Source organism: Pseudomassariella vexata (assembly GCF_002105095.1).
Source record: "Pseudomassariella vexata strain CBS 129021 chromosome Unknown BCR38scaffold_3, whole genome shotgun sequence".
Taxonomy (NCBI): Eukaryota; Fungi; Ascomycota; class Sordariomycetes; order Amphisphaeriales; family Pseudomassariaceae; genus Pseudomassariella; species Pseudomassariella vexata.
The window spans coordinates 2,330,470-2,347,286 of NW_024467958.1; the positions used below are offsets into that span (position 1 = coordinate 2,330,470).

Genomic DNA, 16,817 nt, shown 5'->3' on the forward strand with positions numbered 1-16,817 from the left:
AGGGGGGGATCCCTCGCTTCTTCATAGCTTGTAGATCTTGAGTAAACGTTGAGATCTTGCGATACTGCCCCCAAAGAAAAAAAAACAAAAAACAAAACAGAGGGGAAAAGAAAAGAAACTGTTCGCCATCGACGACGGGGCCTAGAACATTATCGACAAGCTGTGGCGCGCCCGACGGGAAGTGGGTAAAGGTTAGGACATTCGAGACCTCGAAGCCCCAATTATTGATGCACGACCTCATGATCAAAGCACTTTGCCCACAACCACGACCACCCGCTCATTCGTTTCAAGCTAATGTGATCGAGTTTTGGCCTTGGCCTGCCAAAACCAAGATAGAAAGAAAGCGCACACCCACTTGACATTTTCATATCTCCTCATCACCTCTGTTGCCTGCGGCGGTTGATGGCAACAGAGTGAACCTCGGCCCTCGGCGACGGTTGTCACTTGCATCAGCACATGCAGACGACATGGGACGGCCGGAAATAATGATATCGACTAGTTACCTGCCGAACGGCGTGTCGCCGAGCTCGGACAGGAGCGATGCCCGGGATGCGGGAGACTCCCCGGAGCCCACTTCGATGTCCAACAACGGGCAGTCAATTAGCGGCAACGGCAGCAACAACACCATGACTACCGAACTGGCAGCGCGCGCTTGCGAGAAATGCCGGAGCTCCAAGCGACGCTGCGACAAGACGCTTCCCCAGTGTGAGCGCTGCTGTCGCCTCAATGCCAAATGCGTCTACCTCGCCGACCCTGTCGCCGCCAACTCCAACAACCCAGGCGCTCCCGTCGTCGTCTTCCAGTCCCAGTCCCTGCAGGTCGTCAACGACGTGCTGCTGCGAGGATGCGACCCCCTCGAGGAGCTGACCGCAGCGCACATCCTTCGCCTCGTTGCCGCTGACGCGCAGCAGCCCGGCGAGAAGCTTGACTGGGTCGACGGTGTGCGCTCCTATTTCAACTGTGTGCATTCATGGTACGCCGTGGTGCACCGCACCCTCTTCGAGCAGCAGATCGCCTCCCTGTGGTCTGCTGCCGACTCTCCCGTTCCGCAAGTCTACTCGCCGCCCTTGACCAACACGCCCTCGGACAAGGCTCTTTCCGTACATCAGTCGTCCTCGGTCCTCGACTCGGCCCCGGAACACATGGGCCGCGACTTGGCCATCCTCATCGTGACCATGTATCTGACCGTAAGACTGCGTCCCAACGACAGGACCATGTTCGACGAAACATACCGCTCCATCAAACGGGTTCTGACCCTTTCATTCCTCGATGGTCCCGTGCCCACATTAGAGCTGGTACAGGCTGGCGCCTTACTTGCTTTATACGAGTATGGACACGGGGATTCCTTTGCCGCCTATCGAACACTAAGCGAGACTGTGGCTGCCGGCAGAGTCTTGGGCGTCCAACCAGGTCGGCTGGAAGACGGGTTCCCCAGCAAGATGCTGGGGCTGGCGGATGAGCAGAACAGTGGTCTGTGGTGGGCCATGTTTATTCTCGACCAGTGAGTTACCAGACCGTTTCCTCGGGGATTTTTATCTTCGGCATCTTCATGCTCATCGAGACTTCGAATTGCTAACCCGGATCGGCAGGTTTCTCCATCGAGACGAAGTCTCCAAAAACCTGCCTTTTATCCTCGAGTCGCCAGACGAGCAGACCCTGCTCCCTGGCTCCATCACTGCCTCGCAGATTACTCAGCACGCCGGAGGCTACGACGTGAAGTACCTCTGCGAACCCATGACGCCGCCGTCGCGGCGGATGTCCATCGCCGTACCCATCAACGCGACGTCCATGGAGTCCTTCCAGCTTTCGGCCAAGGTGGCAAGTTTACTGCATCGAGCCTTGCGTCACGAGTACGATATCAGAACGAAAACACCGAATCGCTTGCCCGCCGTCAGCTTGTTTGTAGAGTTGGATCGCGAGATTCGGAGCACCACCATGGCGTTGTTGCAGGATGATATCAACTGGCAAGCGGCGCTCGACTGCTTCGCCATGTGCGTCTCGTAAGTCCCCATGTAAACACGCCATTATAATACCTCTCATTTCGAGTCACTTTACCAAAGAAGACTGGCCATCAGACTCCGTACCTAGTGTTGCTAACTTCTAGCCCAGCGCGCTGTTTACTCTCTACCTCCCCTTCCTGCCCGTCCTGCAGTCCAAAACGGCACAAGAGATCAACGGGGACTACGAACTGACGACGGCCCTCACGGCCCTCCGCTTCGCCATGAAGATGTCGACCGATATTTCATGCAAGATGAATGGGGATATCGCGAGAGAGGTCAACTCGGTCCGGTATCTCGCGGCTCCGGCCGCACCGACGTGTTATTTGGTCGTCATGGCTTACGCGGGGCTACGTAAAGTGTTCCCTGAGCAATGGGACCAGTGCCAGATCGCTATGATGGAGAAGTATGAGAGTCTAAAGTTTTTCAGTTATAGGTGGGGGATTGCTGGTGAGTCTACTTCCGTCTTTCGTGGTGGTCTGCGAGGGCCCTGTTAGGTCTCGGTGCTGCGACTTATGGTTCCGAGTCTCATCATCAGTACTGACTTGAGTTCTTTTGGCAGAAAAAATCATGCGCCAGCTAGAGGACGTGGTTGGCTTGGATCGAAATGACTTCCTTAGCGGCCAGATGCCAACGCCGCCCTTCATTGAATCGAGTGGCCCGATGGATTTGAGTCGGTAACGGGATTCTAGTTTTAGACGCAATCGAACTGTCGAACGAACACTACATTCAAACGTTTAGTATGGGGTATATAATACGAGCCGACCAAAGGCGGGAAGCACTCCTTGGAACAGGGGCAAATCTGCCCTGGGGAAGCGACGAGCAGCACATGCAACGTTGTCATAGCCGGGCACTATCATCCAAGGCGCGCCGCGGGGCCAAAGTGGTCTTCAGAGGGTGGGAGCAAAACGTCGGCGAACTCAAGTACCCCCCATACCCTTGGCCGCTCGGAAAGGAAAGTAAGGAAGGAGGTTATACGACGGTGGCTGACAGGGTGATAACCAAGTGCAACATAATGACACGGAGACGGATATGTATCTGTAGAGATCTGGAATTTCAAAATGTGACAGCAGTCTGCGATTTGGGGTTCTACGTAAGGGGGAGTACAGGAAGAAGAGGGGTACGGGAAATGGACCATTCTGGGAATGCTTGTCGCTTGTGGCTACGCAACCTCCCTCGATGGGAAAGCATCGTACCCCTGGTTAAATATAATACCTCTTGCTTTCTGTTCCAGGCCCGAGTGGTGGCTAGTAATTTTATTACGGCTCTGTTAAGACTCATGAAACCTCACTCCTGAGCTTGGGAGTGAGTGATCTCCAACCCTTGGTGGGGATCAAATCAGGGAGGAGCAAGACTTACAGCGGGTAGCCAAGATCAACAAGCATCGAGGCTCAAGATATACCTCACCGTGTTACTCCTTCTGCCAAAGCACTCCCTTGCCGCTTTGAGCTTCGAGCTATTCTCTTCCGATATACTCCTATACGTCCCCACGGAGAAAGACGGGTGGCCTGATGAAGATCGGGGGTACGGGGGAGAGGGAGGAGCGGCGGCGGGGGCTTGGCTACTTGCTGGTCCCACTGCGGGACTTGCTTGGCCTTTCGGGTAGATGAACTCGTGTTTGATTGATATTGTTGGCGCGTTGTTGCATGTGTTCGTACCGGAGAGAGAGGTTTGAGCCTCCGTTTTGAGGGGCCGTCTAGTGTATCAGGAGTTCGTTTCAGTAGCATCGAAGTAGATAGACGGCAATGGTCGGGGTTTCCGATTGCTATCCCGTCGTCGTGATTAAGTCGATATCTTGGACTAGCAATCGTGTCGGATGGATAACGACAAAATTTATCACAGAAGTGGTGACCTTTCTGGGCGAGCTGACATGAAGCTCAAGAATAATGTGGAAGACATCGCTTATATTCCCATTCATATCTAATGCACAAAAGAGATTATGTAGCTATCGCTAGGGTTCCTCCAGGGGTTCAATCATACAATCTAGGTATGCCCTGTTCGCGGGTATCGCAAAATGCATCGAATGCTCCCGTGTACACCCAGTACATTTGCCACCATCCGGGGCAGCAAGTCCTACCGCATATATCAATTTGACCGACTGCCATCGGCCGTACCAGCCCTAGAAGACTTCCAAAAGGGGTACTCCCAGGCCGAGTCGATCGTATCGTCATCTCATGTCAGTTCCCCTCTACGAATGACTCGTGACAACGCAAAAGCCATGTACATCATAAGCCATTACTACCCACGATCAGGACAAGTAACATGACGTTGAGCACGAAGTTGCCAATAAACGCCACCCAAGCAACAGCTTTGTATATGAAACCCAGAGCATCATGGCGATACAGCATGCCGCCGAGTCCCAAACAGCTAGCACCCAAACTGGCGACAATAGAGAGCGTTGCGGCCGCGTCCACTTCCAGTCTCATCTTGTGCCGACCCGTAGCCACGAGCACGCCAGCTACCATCAGCAGCACGGCGGCGACGGCGAAGCCCCCTACGGTGAGATGGTGGTGAACCCTCTCCCGATATCTTTCCACCCGTTGTTCTTCAATGCTCGGCAGGGCAGCGTAGTGTGTCGCGTAGCCAGTGGATGGATATTCCGTTGACGAAGTGTCTTCGTTGTCGGTAACCTCATTGTCGCTGGACCGAGATGACTGACGTACACGTATACCGAAATAATCTGTCGGAGAATCCGCGTCGTGCAGGAGTGAACGACACTCCGCAGTCCGGCCAGAAGAGCGAGAGATGATACTACGTATCGTGTTGACGGGGGTGCTGAACATGCTTCGAAGTTTGTCCATGCCGGGAAACGTCTCCGACTCACTGGGGTTGATATATATGGCGTAGCCGTCATCATCGTCACCTCCCGCCTCGCTGCCGTTGTCATACTCGTTCCAGTACCTCGGCGGTTGCGATGCTTCTTGTCTGTGTAGTACCAAGGTTGGAGTCCGCGATGGGCGCCGGCTTTCCGTCTGGTAATCGCTGTGGGAGGGTCGGGTTGATGTTCTATTACTGTGGTCTTGGGGGTTATCGCGATCGGCCGGCCCGGCGGGCGAAGAGGTGCCAGGAGATGCGGCGTTTAGTGTTGCGAGGAGTTCTCGATGTTGTGTTTGCAGCGGGTGGAAGTCGCGTTTCGTAAAAGTTTTATAAGTACTCAGGACATCGTTCCTAAAGCGACTGCTGAGGGTCGTGGATCCGGTCCATTTCTGCAAGTTCGATGTGGTCAGTGGCTGTACTGCCTTGCGCAAGGCATCGTCTACGGCTGTTGGGTTGGGGTCGTAATTACCTTGTACTTTTTGAGGATTTTGTGAAAGGCAATCGTTTGAGCGTTGACGAAGCGCTCCAGATCCCTGATATCGTCGCCGCATTCCCCTATTTGTTGCTGGTATTTGGCGAACTTCTTTTGTCTCTTGCGAGACACGCCTCGCGAGTCGGTGCATTGGACGAGTAAGCTGTGGACGAGCCCGGCGAGATGACCTAGGCATGACCATCAGTAAGACGTCCACAACAATGGGCGACGTAGGTGGTTGAGTTTAGCGTACGCAAACGTCTGTTTATCTCGTCGGCCTTGCTGGAGACGAAAAGCCCGACTCTGTCGTGTTGCCGGCAGAGCTCATGGTATAAGCCGTTTTCGAACTTCTGCAGCACAGTGTCCTCGGCCCCCCGGGTGGCAATGGCCTTGACTTGGTTCTTGGTCGTATGGGTCTTGATCTGGTACTTCAACGAGTTGTAGTCGATGTTGTGTAGACTCCAACGGGGAACCGATTCCCTCTCGAATAATTCGCCGAACTTCATCTTGGTGTGATCATAACCATCTGATCTGCGCCGAAGGAGCAGCCGGCAGACCAGTCGACACTGTCTCTATACCACCGACAAGTATACGGCTTGGCAACGACCCGATGCCTGGAAACAATGCCGACTTGAGGTATGCGGCGGCGGTCTCATAGGCGATCCTCGAGGTGCTGGGCATAGTGCTATGGAGCAGTCGGGATAGAAAAGGTGAGAGACTAGGAGACAGATCTACAGAGAGCGGATGGCAATGGAAGAGAAGAAAAGACCGGCAATGACGTCCAGCGGGGGTCCGCTTTCTAAAGTCCCGGGTCTAGGCCGAGAGGAAGAGGCGCGACACAAGCTAAGACAGTGAAAGAGCGAACGCGATACGATGTAGATATCGGGGTCAATCGAGTAACCAGTGAGGCCGGCGACTGGCCAATGGAGACAATACTTTAACCTTGACCCAGGAGCAACCGAATACTACCGGATACTACTTGATATCTGATACGCCAAGGGCTGTTGAGGAATCCTAGCAGAGGTTGCATCTGACCTGCACTTGACTCGGGTTTTAGCCTAGCGTGCGTAGGGCTTGCCTGCAATCTACTATGTAGATCGTAGATGTCAACATCTGGCCATGATGATAGCGCCGAGACTTCCTAGTAGAGCCGCCAGGTACATGGAAGTTTCAAGATTGCGTCCTGGATAGGCGAACGACTCTGGTGGATGCGGGTATGGATGGGGAGAGCGCGGGATGGAGGGTGGTGAAAAGGCAAAAATCATGACGGTCCTGTTCTGATGAGGGAAGTGCCCTGCAGGGCCCCGTCCAGATGGCTTCCACTAACCACCCGAGTCTAAGTTGTCTGGGTGCAGGACTGCGTGCAGAGAGGGCCGAGGCCAACGACCCCAACGACCCCAACGGTGTGAAACCTTGTCAAGAGAACAAAGAGAAGGTGCGGGATAAGTCGAATCAAATTAAGGATCTGACCGTTTCCATGTGATGCAAGGCGTTCGCAGCAATACGACCTAGCATGGGAAAGGCTTCCAAGCGATCGGGGGTCCCCTTGCCTTAAGTGGAGCTGAGCCATTTGGCGAGTGGCTCTTTCCTTGGCTCGGTGGAAACAGAAAACATCTGAAGCGGGACTTCAGCCCGTCATTTCTGAGCCATGGGCCTCAAGGCATTCAAGGTTGCTTTGAAGCTCTTGAACATGGGGAACGATGGCGATTGAGATGGGTGTGAGTTGGATGCGATAATGCTAGGCTAAATGCTGATGACAACGGATAAATACCGGTCCTATGGAAGGTTCTATCATCTGTCCACCTTCATTGATAAGCTCTGGGAGCCCAGCAACGCAACAGTCCATGGCTTGGCATGCTTCGCACGCGATTGGCCAATTACAACAACGGCCGCAATCTGTTGGTCTCTTGGAGCTGTCGCGTGCTCGCCCGATATAAAGTTTCATCAGTCTGGAAAACAATGATGTGCCGCTTTCCATGCATTCATTGCGTTATCTAGACGGACATAACGAACTTGGTGAGCGAGCAATGCTATTTCCAGTACTGCTCGATATTTACGTAAATATGCTGCTGACTTTGCGGGTTCCACTTGCAGGTTCCACTTGCAGAAGAGGTAGCTCGCAGCTCAAAAAGCTCAAAATCCACCAACTTGCTTCCTTCGCTTCGGCGGCCGTACTTTTGGTTGCGGTTTTTGATGAAGACAACTTACTTGTCAACCTGTATACATCCCGGCATACACATACATGCGGCTCCTTGGCATGGTCAACTGGGTCGGACATGAGGCATCCGAAGGCGCCTGGGCCGTATGCTGTGGAGATCATGGTAACACCCAACACCACAACGCCATGCAGTCAGTCGCACGGCATCAGGCAGGTGCGGCATTATGATGAACTTACATGTATATGTACCCGGAAACTTTTTGTCACCTCAACATGTCCGTACCATCATCTACAACGCTACCGCCGCTCTGCTCCAGTATACGAAGTACCAACGAACCGCTTGGAGTCCCGTCTCCCCGCATACCCTGGTAACATCGTAAACTTGTAGGGGGGATAGGGGTCTTTGTTTTACCAAAAACCCCCCAAAAAATAGGACCTACGTAGCAAATCTAGAGGAGTCCAAATTCTAACCGCCCCAACGGCCCATTCTAACCTGCATCCGCGAAACCCACTCCAATGTTTAATGGACTAGGGTCAACGGACGGGTAGAAGTGGAACTTAGAAACAACGACAAACGAAATATTGTGCCGTTCCTCCACTACCGAACAGTCATTTCCACAGTCACCGTCCAGCGCTTGCTCTGCATGCGAAATTTTCTCATTCCGCAGAACGCCAGTAACGATTTTGGCAGGTTGATCCCGCTTAGCCAGTGCGGTAGTGACGGCGTCCGGGTTTGCGTTGATTTATCAACGGAAAGCATTGTGGATTTTCGTCGTCGTCATATGTCATAAACGATCCTCACCACTCGGAGTCACGACCGAATTTCGAACCTTGCAGCAATTCTGATCTGTTCCCATAGACAGGCCATTGGCGGATGACCTCCCTGTAGCCATGCAACTCTGCACGGTGGTTGGTTTACAACGCATACTTCCTACACATTACTTTTCGGAGGCTGAGCCGGCACGGTGGGATATATTTTCGGCGTTATTAATTTGTGGTAGGTCTACGATTACGCCGGTCTCAACTGTGTACAACAGAAAATTTCGGCTGAGCATGAGGATATTCTTTTTTTGACTTCCTGGTAGCTCATCAGGATTGACTTTCCCGGACTCCTATTTGCTCCGTGACACTTGCTACGTACGGAACTCGGATTCGAACTTAAGCTTCCGAAACCTGGATCATTTAACCTTAGTAAGACCCAGCCTGGTGTTCGCACCGCTAATACCGCGCTCGGAAGTATGCAAATGCAAAAGTATCATCCGGCACCCGACAGACCTAGGTATGTGCTGTAGTTTTCCTTTTGGCAACGACACTGAGGGTCCGCAATCGTAACAGACAATGTTATGCGCAAGCGGGGCAGTCGGTTGAAGTTATAATGTTGTTTAAACACTCCATCTGGACGTCATGGCTTCAACTGAGCTCGGGAGCTGTAATGACCTGTGAGGCTGTAAGGATCGACGTGCAAATAGGAGACATGGGAAATCCGGAGGGCAGGTTACAGTTTTGGCACGTGACGTTACCAGTACTGATTATGGGCGACTGTGTTTGATAACATGGGAGAGACCTGTCGCAAGAAGGCAGGAAAGCAGGTCAATTCGCGTTGAAGATTGACATATTCCTCGCAATATGAGTTTCATAGACCAGAAACAAAAGCAGCAGTTCTTCCACCACACCTAACCACGAGCAACGATGCCTACACTCTGCAAGGAAGTCAAACAATGATTCATACCATGTACAATCTAGATGATTGAATAACTGCAGCACAGCAAGAACCAAAAACAAACACAGCCATGAACCCCCTTTTTTAATGCGGAATCCCCCAAATCAAGCGCTACCTGATGCGAGTTTCCGTCATTCTTTGGCCCCAGAGATCTGCCGAGTCCAAGACGGATAGTGAGGTTGATGGCGTAGGCGTAAACACTCATACAACTCATCCTTCCGAAACCGACCAGTGTATGACCAGTGTGTAATAGCACACATCTCGACATGCTCTCGCTCTCAAACAGATTAGACGGAAAATGCCAAATGCCAGCGCCTCTAATTACTATCGTCATCTCCTGCGGCTTTGTTCACGTCGATGCCTCAACAACTCGTCTCGCCGTAATGTCTTGGTCCTCCGTGAACCGTTCCGCCTAGAGGTACACTCTTGGTGGCGATTAGGTGTAAAGTCCTACTTCTTGTTCGCAGCCTTGTTCGCCTCCAAGACCCCAGCCAACTCGGCCGCCATCTCGGGCCTTTTGACTTGCAGTAGCCACGTCTCGAGCGAGTTCCCGTCATCGCTAGCCGCAGTTATTTTCAACGTCTTGGCGTCTGCCTTGTAAGTGTAATCCGACAGAATCGTCTTGTTCAACGCAATGTGTCCTCTAGGCTCGGCACGCAGCAAAATGCGCACTGTGCCCGTCGTCTTATTTTTGAGAACACGGAGCGGGCCTATGCCTTGAGTGCGCCAGGGCGACTTCTTATCAGCATCATCCTCGTCGGGTTTGACGGCTTTGTACACAATGGCTTTGGCGCGCACTTCGTGCAGGATGGTCTCATCTTCCTCACCGGGACCGCCATTGATTAGGGAAATTTGCTCTTGCGGTGCTTCATCGTCATAGCCTTGCTGGGTTTGGGGTTCGGGTGTGCCATTGACCGGCGTAGTATTCATACTAGAAGGCGCTGGGAATGGCGAGCCTAGGAATGATAAGCAAAGATTCAGACACCTCAGTGTTCGTTAGGAAGTGCATGGGTGTACGTACTGGCTCCAGTAGACGTGCCTGCTTGCAAGAGATTGCCGAAGACGCCTGCGGGCTTCGATACAAAAGTGTTTGGTGTATTCTGCGGCGGAGTGGCAGATGTGAAACTGAAACCCGGCGTGGTGAAAGATCCATTAGGTTGTCCACCGAATACAGATTTGTTCTGCTCAGCTGGCGCGGGACTAGGCATAGATGGCGCTTGGCCGCCAAACTGGAAGTTGAATGACCCAGAAGGAGTTGGAGTAGACGAGTTACCACCAAACGTCGGGGCAGACTGTCCTTTTGACGGTGAAAATGGATTTGGGGCAGACTGTCCTAGACCGCCTGCCGTAAACGTGAAGGATCCTTGGTTCGACGAAGACTCCTGACCGTCACCTCCAAATGTGAAACTAGAGCCTGCAGCAGGCGCAGAGCCTCCGGTGAAGTTGAAGTCAAACTTGCTAGACCCCGAACCTCCTGGTTGTGCGTTAGATGCACCAAATGTCGGGGTTGGCGGCGCATTCTTGTCTACACCGAAAGTGAACAGCGAAGACGAAGCTGGCTTGCTTTCAGTGGGGCCAGGGGTGTTGTTCTGCGATCCGAAGCTGAAAATAGGGGTGCTCGCCGGTGGGGCGCTGCCAAAGCCGTTAAATTTTGGAGCTGCTGGCTCTTCGGGCTTCTTCTCGGTGGGAGCTGCGGAGCCAAATTGGAAAGGAGATGCCGTTGCTGTACTATTCCCGAAGATACTGGCCGGTGCAGGAGCAGTAGGTTTTGCCGCCGTAGAGCCAAATAGTGTGCTTGGAGTTGCGCCGAAACTGGGCTTCGGTGCTTGGGCAGAAGTAGCGTTCGAAGCAGCGAAGTCGATAGGCTGATCAGGCTTCGAAACACCGAACATGGGCCGCTTTGCGGGCTGACCTTCTTGGTCTCCAAAGCTTTGTTTGGTCAGAGAAGCGGCCTCCGCAGCAGGAGTTGGTGTAGCGGGTGTTCCAAATGTGTTCGGCGCAGACGATTTCGTGTAGTCACCAAAGACTGATGTACTACCATTCGATGGTGTCTTTTCAGGCTCAGTCCTCTTCTCAAGACCCCCAAAGAGGGTGCTACCATTTGATGATGCCTTTTCGGGTTCACCGGTCTTCTTAAGACCACTAAAGAGGGTGCTACCATTGAACAATGCCTTGTCGGGCTCAGAGGTCTTCTTAAGACCGCCGAAGATGGTACTGGCAGTTGCTGGTGTGGTGTCCTTTGTCAATTCGGAGTTTCCAAACGGCGGCTGCGATCCGAATATACTCTTCGGCTGCTCCTTAGCAGTCGTGGTGTCTGGTTCACCAGCTGTGCTCGCTTGTGTAATGGACGCACCAAAGATCGAGGATGGCTTCGTGGCATTCTTCTTGGCCCCGAACTTCGAAGAAGGGGTGGCTATCGGCCTCGACCCTGCAAAGATACTGGTCGTGGGAGTTGCATCAGCCTTCGGGGTGTCACTTGACTGGTTGAGACTACCGAATAGTGTCTTGGGTGTTTGTTGAGATGTTACCGCTGACACAGCAGCCGGTGTCTTCGAAGCAAAGATTGACGAAGCGGCCGAGGACCCATTCGTCCCAATCTCTTTAGTGTCGCTTGTGGTAGGCTTCTCAGCAGCAGGTTTGGACGCAAAGATAGAATTGCCTCCTTGACTAAAATTTATGGGCGTTGTTGTGGGGTTGAAGGTGTAATCACCAGGAGGCTTGACTGGAGACTTAGCTGAAGTATTGGCCTGCTGAGATTTTGCGTGCTCCGCCACGGCCGCAGCAGTCTCGAGGGTTGGGGATGACTCTCGAGGTTCTTCGGCGGGTGGCGTTGCTCGTAGAGGCTGACCGTCCGATCCCATAGATACACGGTCAAACAGACCACCCTTTGTTGCACTTTCTGGCGGTTTGGATGCGGCGCTGGATATGCTATCGGTATTGTTGGTCTTGCCGGGGGCAAACAGACCAGGTGCTCCTTGAGTGGGAGGTGTGCTGGTTCCCGTGCTGGCTGCGGCACTTGGCTCATAACTAGGTGCAACATCCTGGCTTCCAATCTCCGGTTCCGACGCATGACCAGATTCGTCATCAGTCTCGGCATCAGCATCGCCATTCTCATTACCGCTGTTGTTGGCAGAACTCTCGGACAGATAACTGAAGATATTCGCCGAACCTGTAGCTGGTGTGGAGCCAAACTTGTGTCCCGATAAAACGGACCCAGAATCACTCCCGTTCAAGACCTTGCCGGGCTGGAATTGAGATGATTCAAGCTTCGGTGCTGCACTTGCCCCATTTGTTGCGGCTTTGAATGGATTCGATTTACTGGCGAAGGGTGTTTCGCCAGGTAACTTAGAAACGCCGAAAAGTGGTGTTTGGGTTGATATTGAAGCAGCAGAGTTGGCACCAAATAGTGTGCGCTTGAGTGGTGATCCTGACGACGCCGAGCTGCCAGATTGCACATTATCGATGATACTCTCAAGCTTGGACTTAGCAGCCGAGGATGTGGGCTTTTGCAATTTGCTGCGTTGGTTTTCATCGGGCTTCTCGGCCTCATCCGCCTTGCGCTTACTTTTCATCGGAGTAGGGGCGAATCTGGGCATGTCAAAGGCCGAAGACTGCTCCACGTTACGTTTCTTATTCTGGTTGGCGGTAGAAGCCATCAAGGTGTTATCTTTGGGCTGTAGATCGTCGTCGGCCTTGCGCTTCGTAGACCCTGTACCTGCAGTGGCTGAGCCAACACCATCGGGCTTTGGGGTCGTCGTCTGAGGTTCGGGGTCCGGTTCTGGTAGACCATGCGCAGCTCGCCATCTCTTCAGCAACTCCGCGGATGGCTTCACGTTCTTGAACTCGTACAGACCGTAGCGCAGCATGATCAAGCCCCTGCTCTTTTCGTACTCCTTGGCGAAGTTCATAATGTTCAGCTTCCATTCCTTTTTCGCAAAGATGGCGTTGGCTGCATGCTTGAGCCGCCGCAAATCGAGGATACAGAAGAACTGCCTGCGTTGGAGTTCATCGAACTCGGGCGGGCATTTGTCGGCCAGGTATTGATCTGCGTAGACTGTACCCTTGCGGCTAAGGTCGTCGGGAACCGCCTTGGTCAGGGCTTCGCCGGTCAGACCAGGGTCTGGCGACGGTATTCTCATCTTGAACAATTCGCTCGATGCGATATTGGCCATGCCAGCGCTAACACTCTTTGCCGGCGCAAATTTGCGAGGCGATGCCTTGGTTGCGGCCGCGGGGAGCTTCGGGGCAAATGGGGTTACTCGACTAGGCTTCGCGGTTCCGAAGAGGTCGCGACTGTTTCCAGACGAGGTTGACGCCGATACCCTAGTGGGAAATGGCGCCGGCCGACCTGGAGAGGGTCTAGACATTGGTACGAGCGATGAGCGGAATCTGTTCGCGGCTGGGGAGGCAGTGAAGGGCATCGAGCGCGGTTGACCTTGCAGATCCGGCGCGGTCCCGGACTTGCGGGGCGTGACGCTGGAGCTCATCGCGACGGCTGAGTAGGAGTAGAATTGGGATCGGAAGAAATATTGGGTGTTGCGTTGGTTGTGAGGAAACTAGGTGTCAAGTTTCATATACAGAGAGATGCGACAATGAGACCGCGTTCGAAGAGATCCGGATGGAGCAAACCAGAAAGTGAGGGTTCAACCTAGCATCAACGAAGTGAAAGCGGATGACGGCGTCGTTGTTGATGTTGTTATTGTGATTGCCGTAAACAGAAAAAAAACTCGCGATGGCACGCCTTAGAAAAAGCCGTTGAGGGTCATCATTTGACACGAGAAATTCACGCGTTTCGCTTTGGGGCTCGATGCGATGGATCGTCGACCACTTTTCGAAGGCTTTGACAATGGGCAAGGTTTTTGGCGTTGAAGAATAACGGGGTCGTCGTGGTGGTTATTTGGGTACCAAACCCACTTGCAAACCGGGGTTGAAGTGCAAAAAAACAGGGTGCCCATCGCACCATGGGTGCAAGACTGGCCAAAGCGCGTAGCTGCACTACGCACCCGGGCAACCACCTGCAACCGGCTGACTGGGCTGGCAGCTGACAGCGGTGGCTATTTTATTGTAGCTTTGTCTCGAGGCGCCACGTTTAGTACTTTACTAGATGAGCTCGATAATGATATGCTGATCAGAGAACCGGTCATATCGAGCTTCTGCTTCCTGATTTATGTCGTCACGACCGTGGCCTAAATTATGCTTAAATACCAAAAGTAATGGTTTAATAGATACAGCATACACTCACTCAGTTGTAATCGGTCCTGCAGTCAAGGCAGAATCTATATGCTGAGGAAGGCTTTGTTACGGATTCAAGGCATGCTGGAGTACGGAATTGACGCAATAATTGACCATCCTCCTTCTCAACTAGAGTGCGACTTCGCCTTGTACTTTCAATCGGAAGCAGCAGAGCCAAAAAGCTAAGCAAGCGCATCGACTCGAAGGGTGGGTGTACGACCATATTCACATGATCCAACACAGTACGGTCCTTAGCAGTGAGCACCGGTAGATGGTGTCCATAGACCATACCAATTGATGTGCGCAAAGATCATGAAACACCTGATCAATGACCAAATCAATGATCTATTTTCAACGTTGACGTATTCAAGTAATGCCCCACAAGATGAGTACCACGATTATCGAGGTGTGTATTGCGACCGCTTTTCATAATGTATCCACGATTTTGTAGGTATGCAAGCTGGCAATACTTCGGATCCAGGGCGCATCATATTTCAAGATCTGATAATTCTTTCGGAATAGTATGACATTAGACACTGCGCGCATGAAACATGTATAATTTACAATTTGGCCTTGGTCTGCGCCTTCTTGAGAATGGGCTCCATCTTTGTTGCCTTCATGACATCACCCTTGATCTTGAGCTTTCCCGACATGAACAATCGCTGCGCATTCGCCTGTCCAGTGACGAGCTTGCCGAAATCGTCATCTGAAAGTGATAGTGTAACTGCAACCCGTGAATGTTAGCTATGGGTTATTGAGGAGGGGCCAGAAAGGGGTTGCTGTTGCCAAACTGGGGGGCCATACCAGTGGGTTTACTCCCCAGACCAGTGCCAACCTCGCCCTTCTCCTTGAGGTCGATGTGCCAGCTCTCGGTCTCGCCGGCCTTGTTCTTCAGGGTGAATGCAAAGACGGCGTTTCCTTGTTTGATAGCATCCTTTTTGTCCGCCTCGCTCGAATTCAACGCCGAGTTGATGGCCTCGAAAGCCACAGAGGAGGGAAATTTGTCTACATTGGCATTGTCAGCCCATATTCTCCAACGGAAGCTTGCGACAGGCGGCAGGGCGTCACGTCATACCATTCGCAAGACCCATTGTGGCTGTTAGTTTAAAATTGCTGTATGGTAAGTATGGCTTTGTAAAATGGGTACAGAGCGAATTCGATGGAAAATATGACACAATAAATGTCTGACGGAAGGGTTGGATGGATACTTGTAGGATATTTGATTCGTGGGCTGTCGGCAAAAGAATAGTTGCTATGACGCTCGTTCGTAGCGACACAACATGTGAACTGGACCTCGGCGCCTCCCAAAGCGTCATGTGCAAAGCCGGCCGATCTTTAGAGTTTCGACACCAGCCACATTGTCAGAAGGCGCAACACATTGGAACAACCAGAAGGGACTGGGGTCAAGCCTTCTTTACTGGGGCGTGGTTCAGCCACAACTGGCCAATTTGAAAGAAGAAAGTCGGTACACATATACTGTACAATCGATGCTAAATCAAGTAAACCGACGGAGGGGACTTTCAACCGATGAAACCCTGAAACCTTCATCATTACCTCATTCGGTGCACTACAATACGAATTAGATTTCAATCAGCAAATCCCATTTTTGAACGTCGCACCTGCAAACCACGAGTGTCTGGCGTCTGTCAGGTTATTACTGGCACGGCCCGTTTGATGTGCTCTCCCAGTTGCGAGCGAGGTCCAATCGAAGGTCGCGGTATTCGTATCTATGTCGTTGAGTTTACTGCACCAACTGCTGATATTTGATGTCTTGACTCAAGCACTCATGAGGAGTGTCTCAATTTATAATCATCAACAGGACGCGGCACCAATTGACCTAAGGTTGCGTCCAAGTTGGCCTTAATCTGATTGTCGGAATGCCCCTTTGTGGACCAATGCGGCACCCAGGCCCGTTCAGAACACCCAGTATCTTATTCCGACAACCGACCCTGCGCAGGCTGTCAACAGTGGCTAGCCCGCAAAGAACCTTTCGGCTGCAGGTGAACTGACCCCATTGGTGAGCTGTCAAATTTATCGTTACCGTCGATATCTCCCAAGGGTGGCGTGAGCCTGTAGTACACCTGTAGTACACACAGAGGTCTTGAGAGTTCGGATATGTCAGCAAAATAAGGTATCTACACGGTCAAGTCATATGTGTACTCGATATCATCATTGGCCATGTATGATGTAACGATCTTGGGAACCATCATCGTTGTCGAGCTCTGAATTGGAACCCAACCTTTTCCATTTTCTCCAATGGCTACGACGCTTGTGGCTAGCCAAGTGCGATGATCATCCCAGGTCAGGCACTTGAGCTCGCTAGGGGTCATGGGCGGTCCTGTCACAATTGGCCACTTCTCTGTGAGACGAATGCGGAGACTGTTGATTTTACTCTCAGTGGCCGATACGATCCTGCCATTC

General features: G+C 52.3%; 6 protein-coding genes across 6 annotated transcripts; 3 read left to right on the plus strand and 3 right to left on the minus strand.

Annotated features, from left to right (window-relative positions):
- Window positions 1-354: 354 nt before the first annotated feature.
- Window positions 355-2,766, plus strand: BCR38DRAFT_139283 (uncharacterized protein). The gene is made up of 4 exons (XM_040853624.1): window positions 355-1,501; window positions 1,590-2,000; window positions 2,110-2,447; window positions 2,560-2,766. Exons 1-4 carry the CDS (start codon window positions 468-470, stop codon window positions 2,676-2,678), a joined length of 1,902 nt encoding a protein of 633 aa, XP_040719095.1. The 5' UTR covers window positions 355-467; the 3' UTR covers window positions 2,679-2,766.
- On the plus strand, window positions 2,534-3,347 carry BCR38DRAFT_139302 (uncharacterized protein). The gene has a single exon (XM_040853625.1). The coding sequence runs from the start codon at window positions 2,740-2,742 to the stop codon at window positions 3,292-3,294; it is 555 nt and encodes a 184-aa protein (XP_040719096.1). The 5' UTR covers window positions 2,534-2,739; the 3' UTR covers window positions 3,295-3,347.
- Window positions 3,348-4,222: 875 nt separating this feature from the next.
- On the minus strand, window positions 4,223-5,792 carry BCR38DRAFT_335529 (uncharacterized protein; the record flags this gene model as incomplete). Its single annotated transcript, XM_040855393.1, has 3 exons — window positions 4,223-5,203; window positions 5,284-5,474; window positions 5,540-5,792. 3 exons carry the CDS (start codon window positions 5,790-5,792, stop codon window positions 4,223-4,225), a joined length of 1,425 nt encoding a protein of 474 aa, XP_040719097.1.
- A 1,360-nt stretch (window positions 5,793-7,152) lies between these two features.
- Window positions 7,153-7,900, plus strand: BCR38DRAFT_424411 (uncharacterized protein). The gene has a single exon (XM_040859651.1). It carries the CDS (start codon window positions 7,263-7,265, stop codon window positions 7,830-7,832), a length of 570 nt encoding a protein of 189 aa, XP_040719098.1. The 5' UTR covers window positions 7,153-7,262; the 3' UTR covers window positions 7,833-7,900.
- A 1,714-nt stretch (window positions 7,901-9,614) lies between these two features.
- Window positions 9,615-13,336, minus strand: BCR38DRAFT_334897 (uncharacterized protein; the record flags this gene model as incomplete). The annotated part of the gene is made up of 4 exons (XM_040855355.1): window positions 9,615-10,120; window positions 10,186-10,364; window positions 11,970-12,355; window positions 12,518-13,336. The coding sequence occupies 4 exons, from the start codon at window positions 13,334-13,336 to the stop codon at window positions 9,615-9,617; spliced, it is 1,890 nt and encodes a 629-aa protein (XP_040719099.1).
- Window positions 13,337-14,956: 1,620 nt separating this feature from the next.
- BCR38DRAFT_406704 (SCP-2 sterol transfer family protein) lies at window positions 14,957-15,487 on the minus strand (the record flags this gene model as incomplete). The annotated part of the gene is made up of 3 exons (XM_040858081.1): window positions 14,957-15,120; window positions 15,201-15,401; window positions 15,472-15,487. 3 exons carry the CDS (start codon window positions 15,485-15,487, stop codon window positions 14,957-14,959), a joined length of 381 nt encoding a protein of 126 aa, XP_040719100.1.
- Between the last annotated feature and the right edge of the window lie 1,330 nt (window positions 15,488-16,817).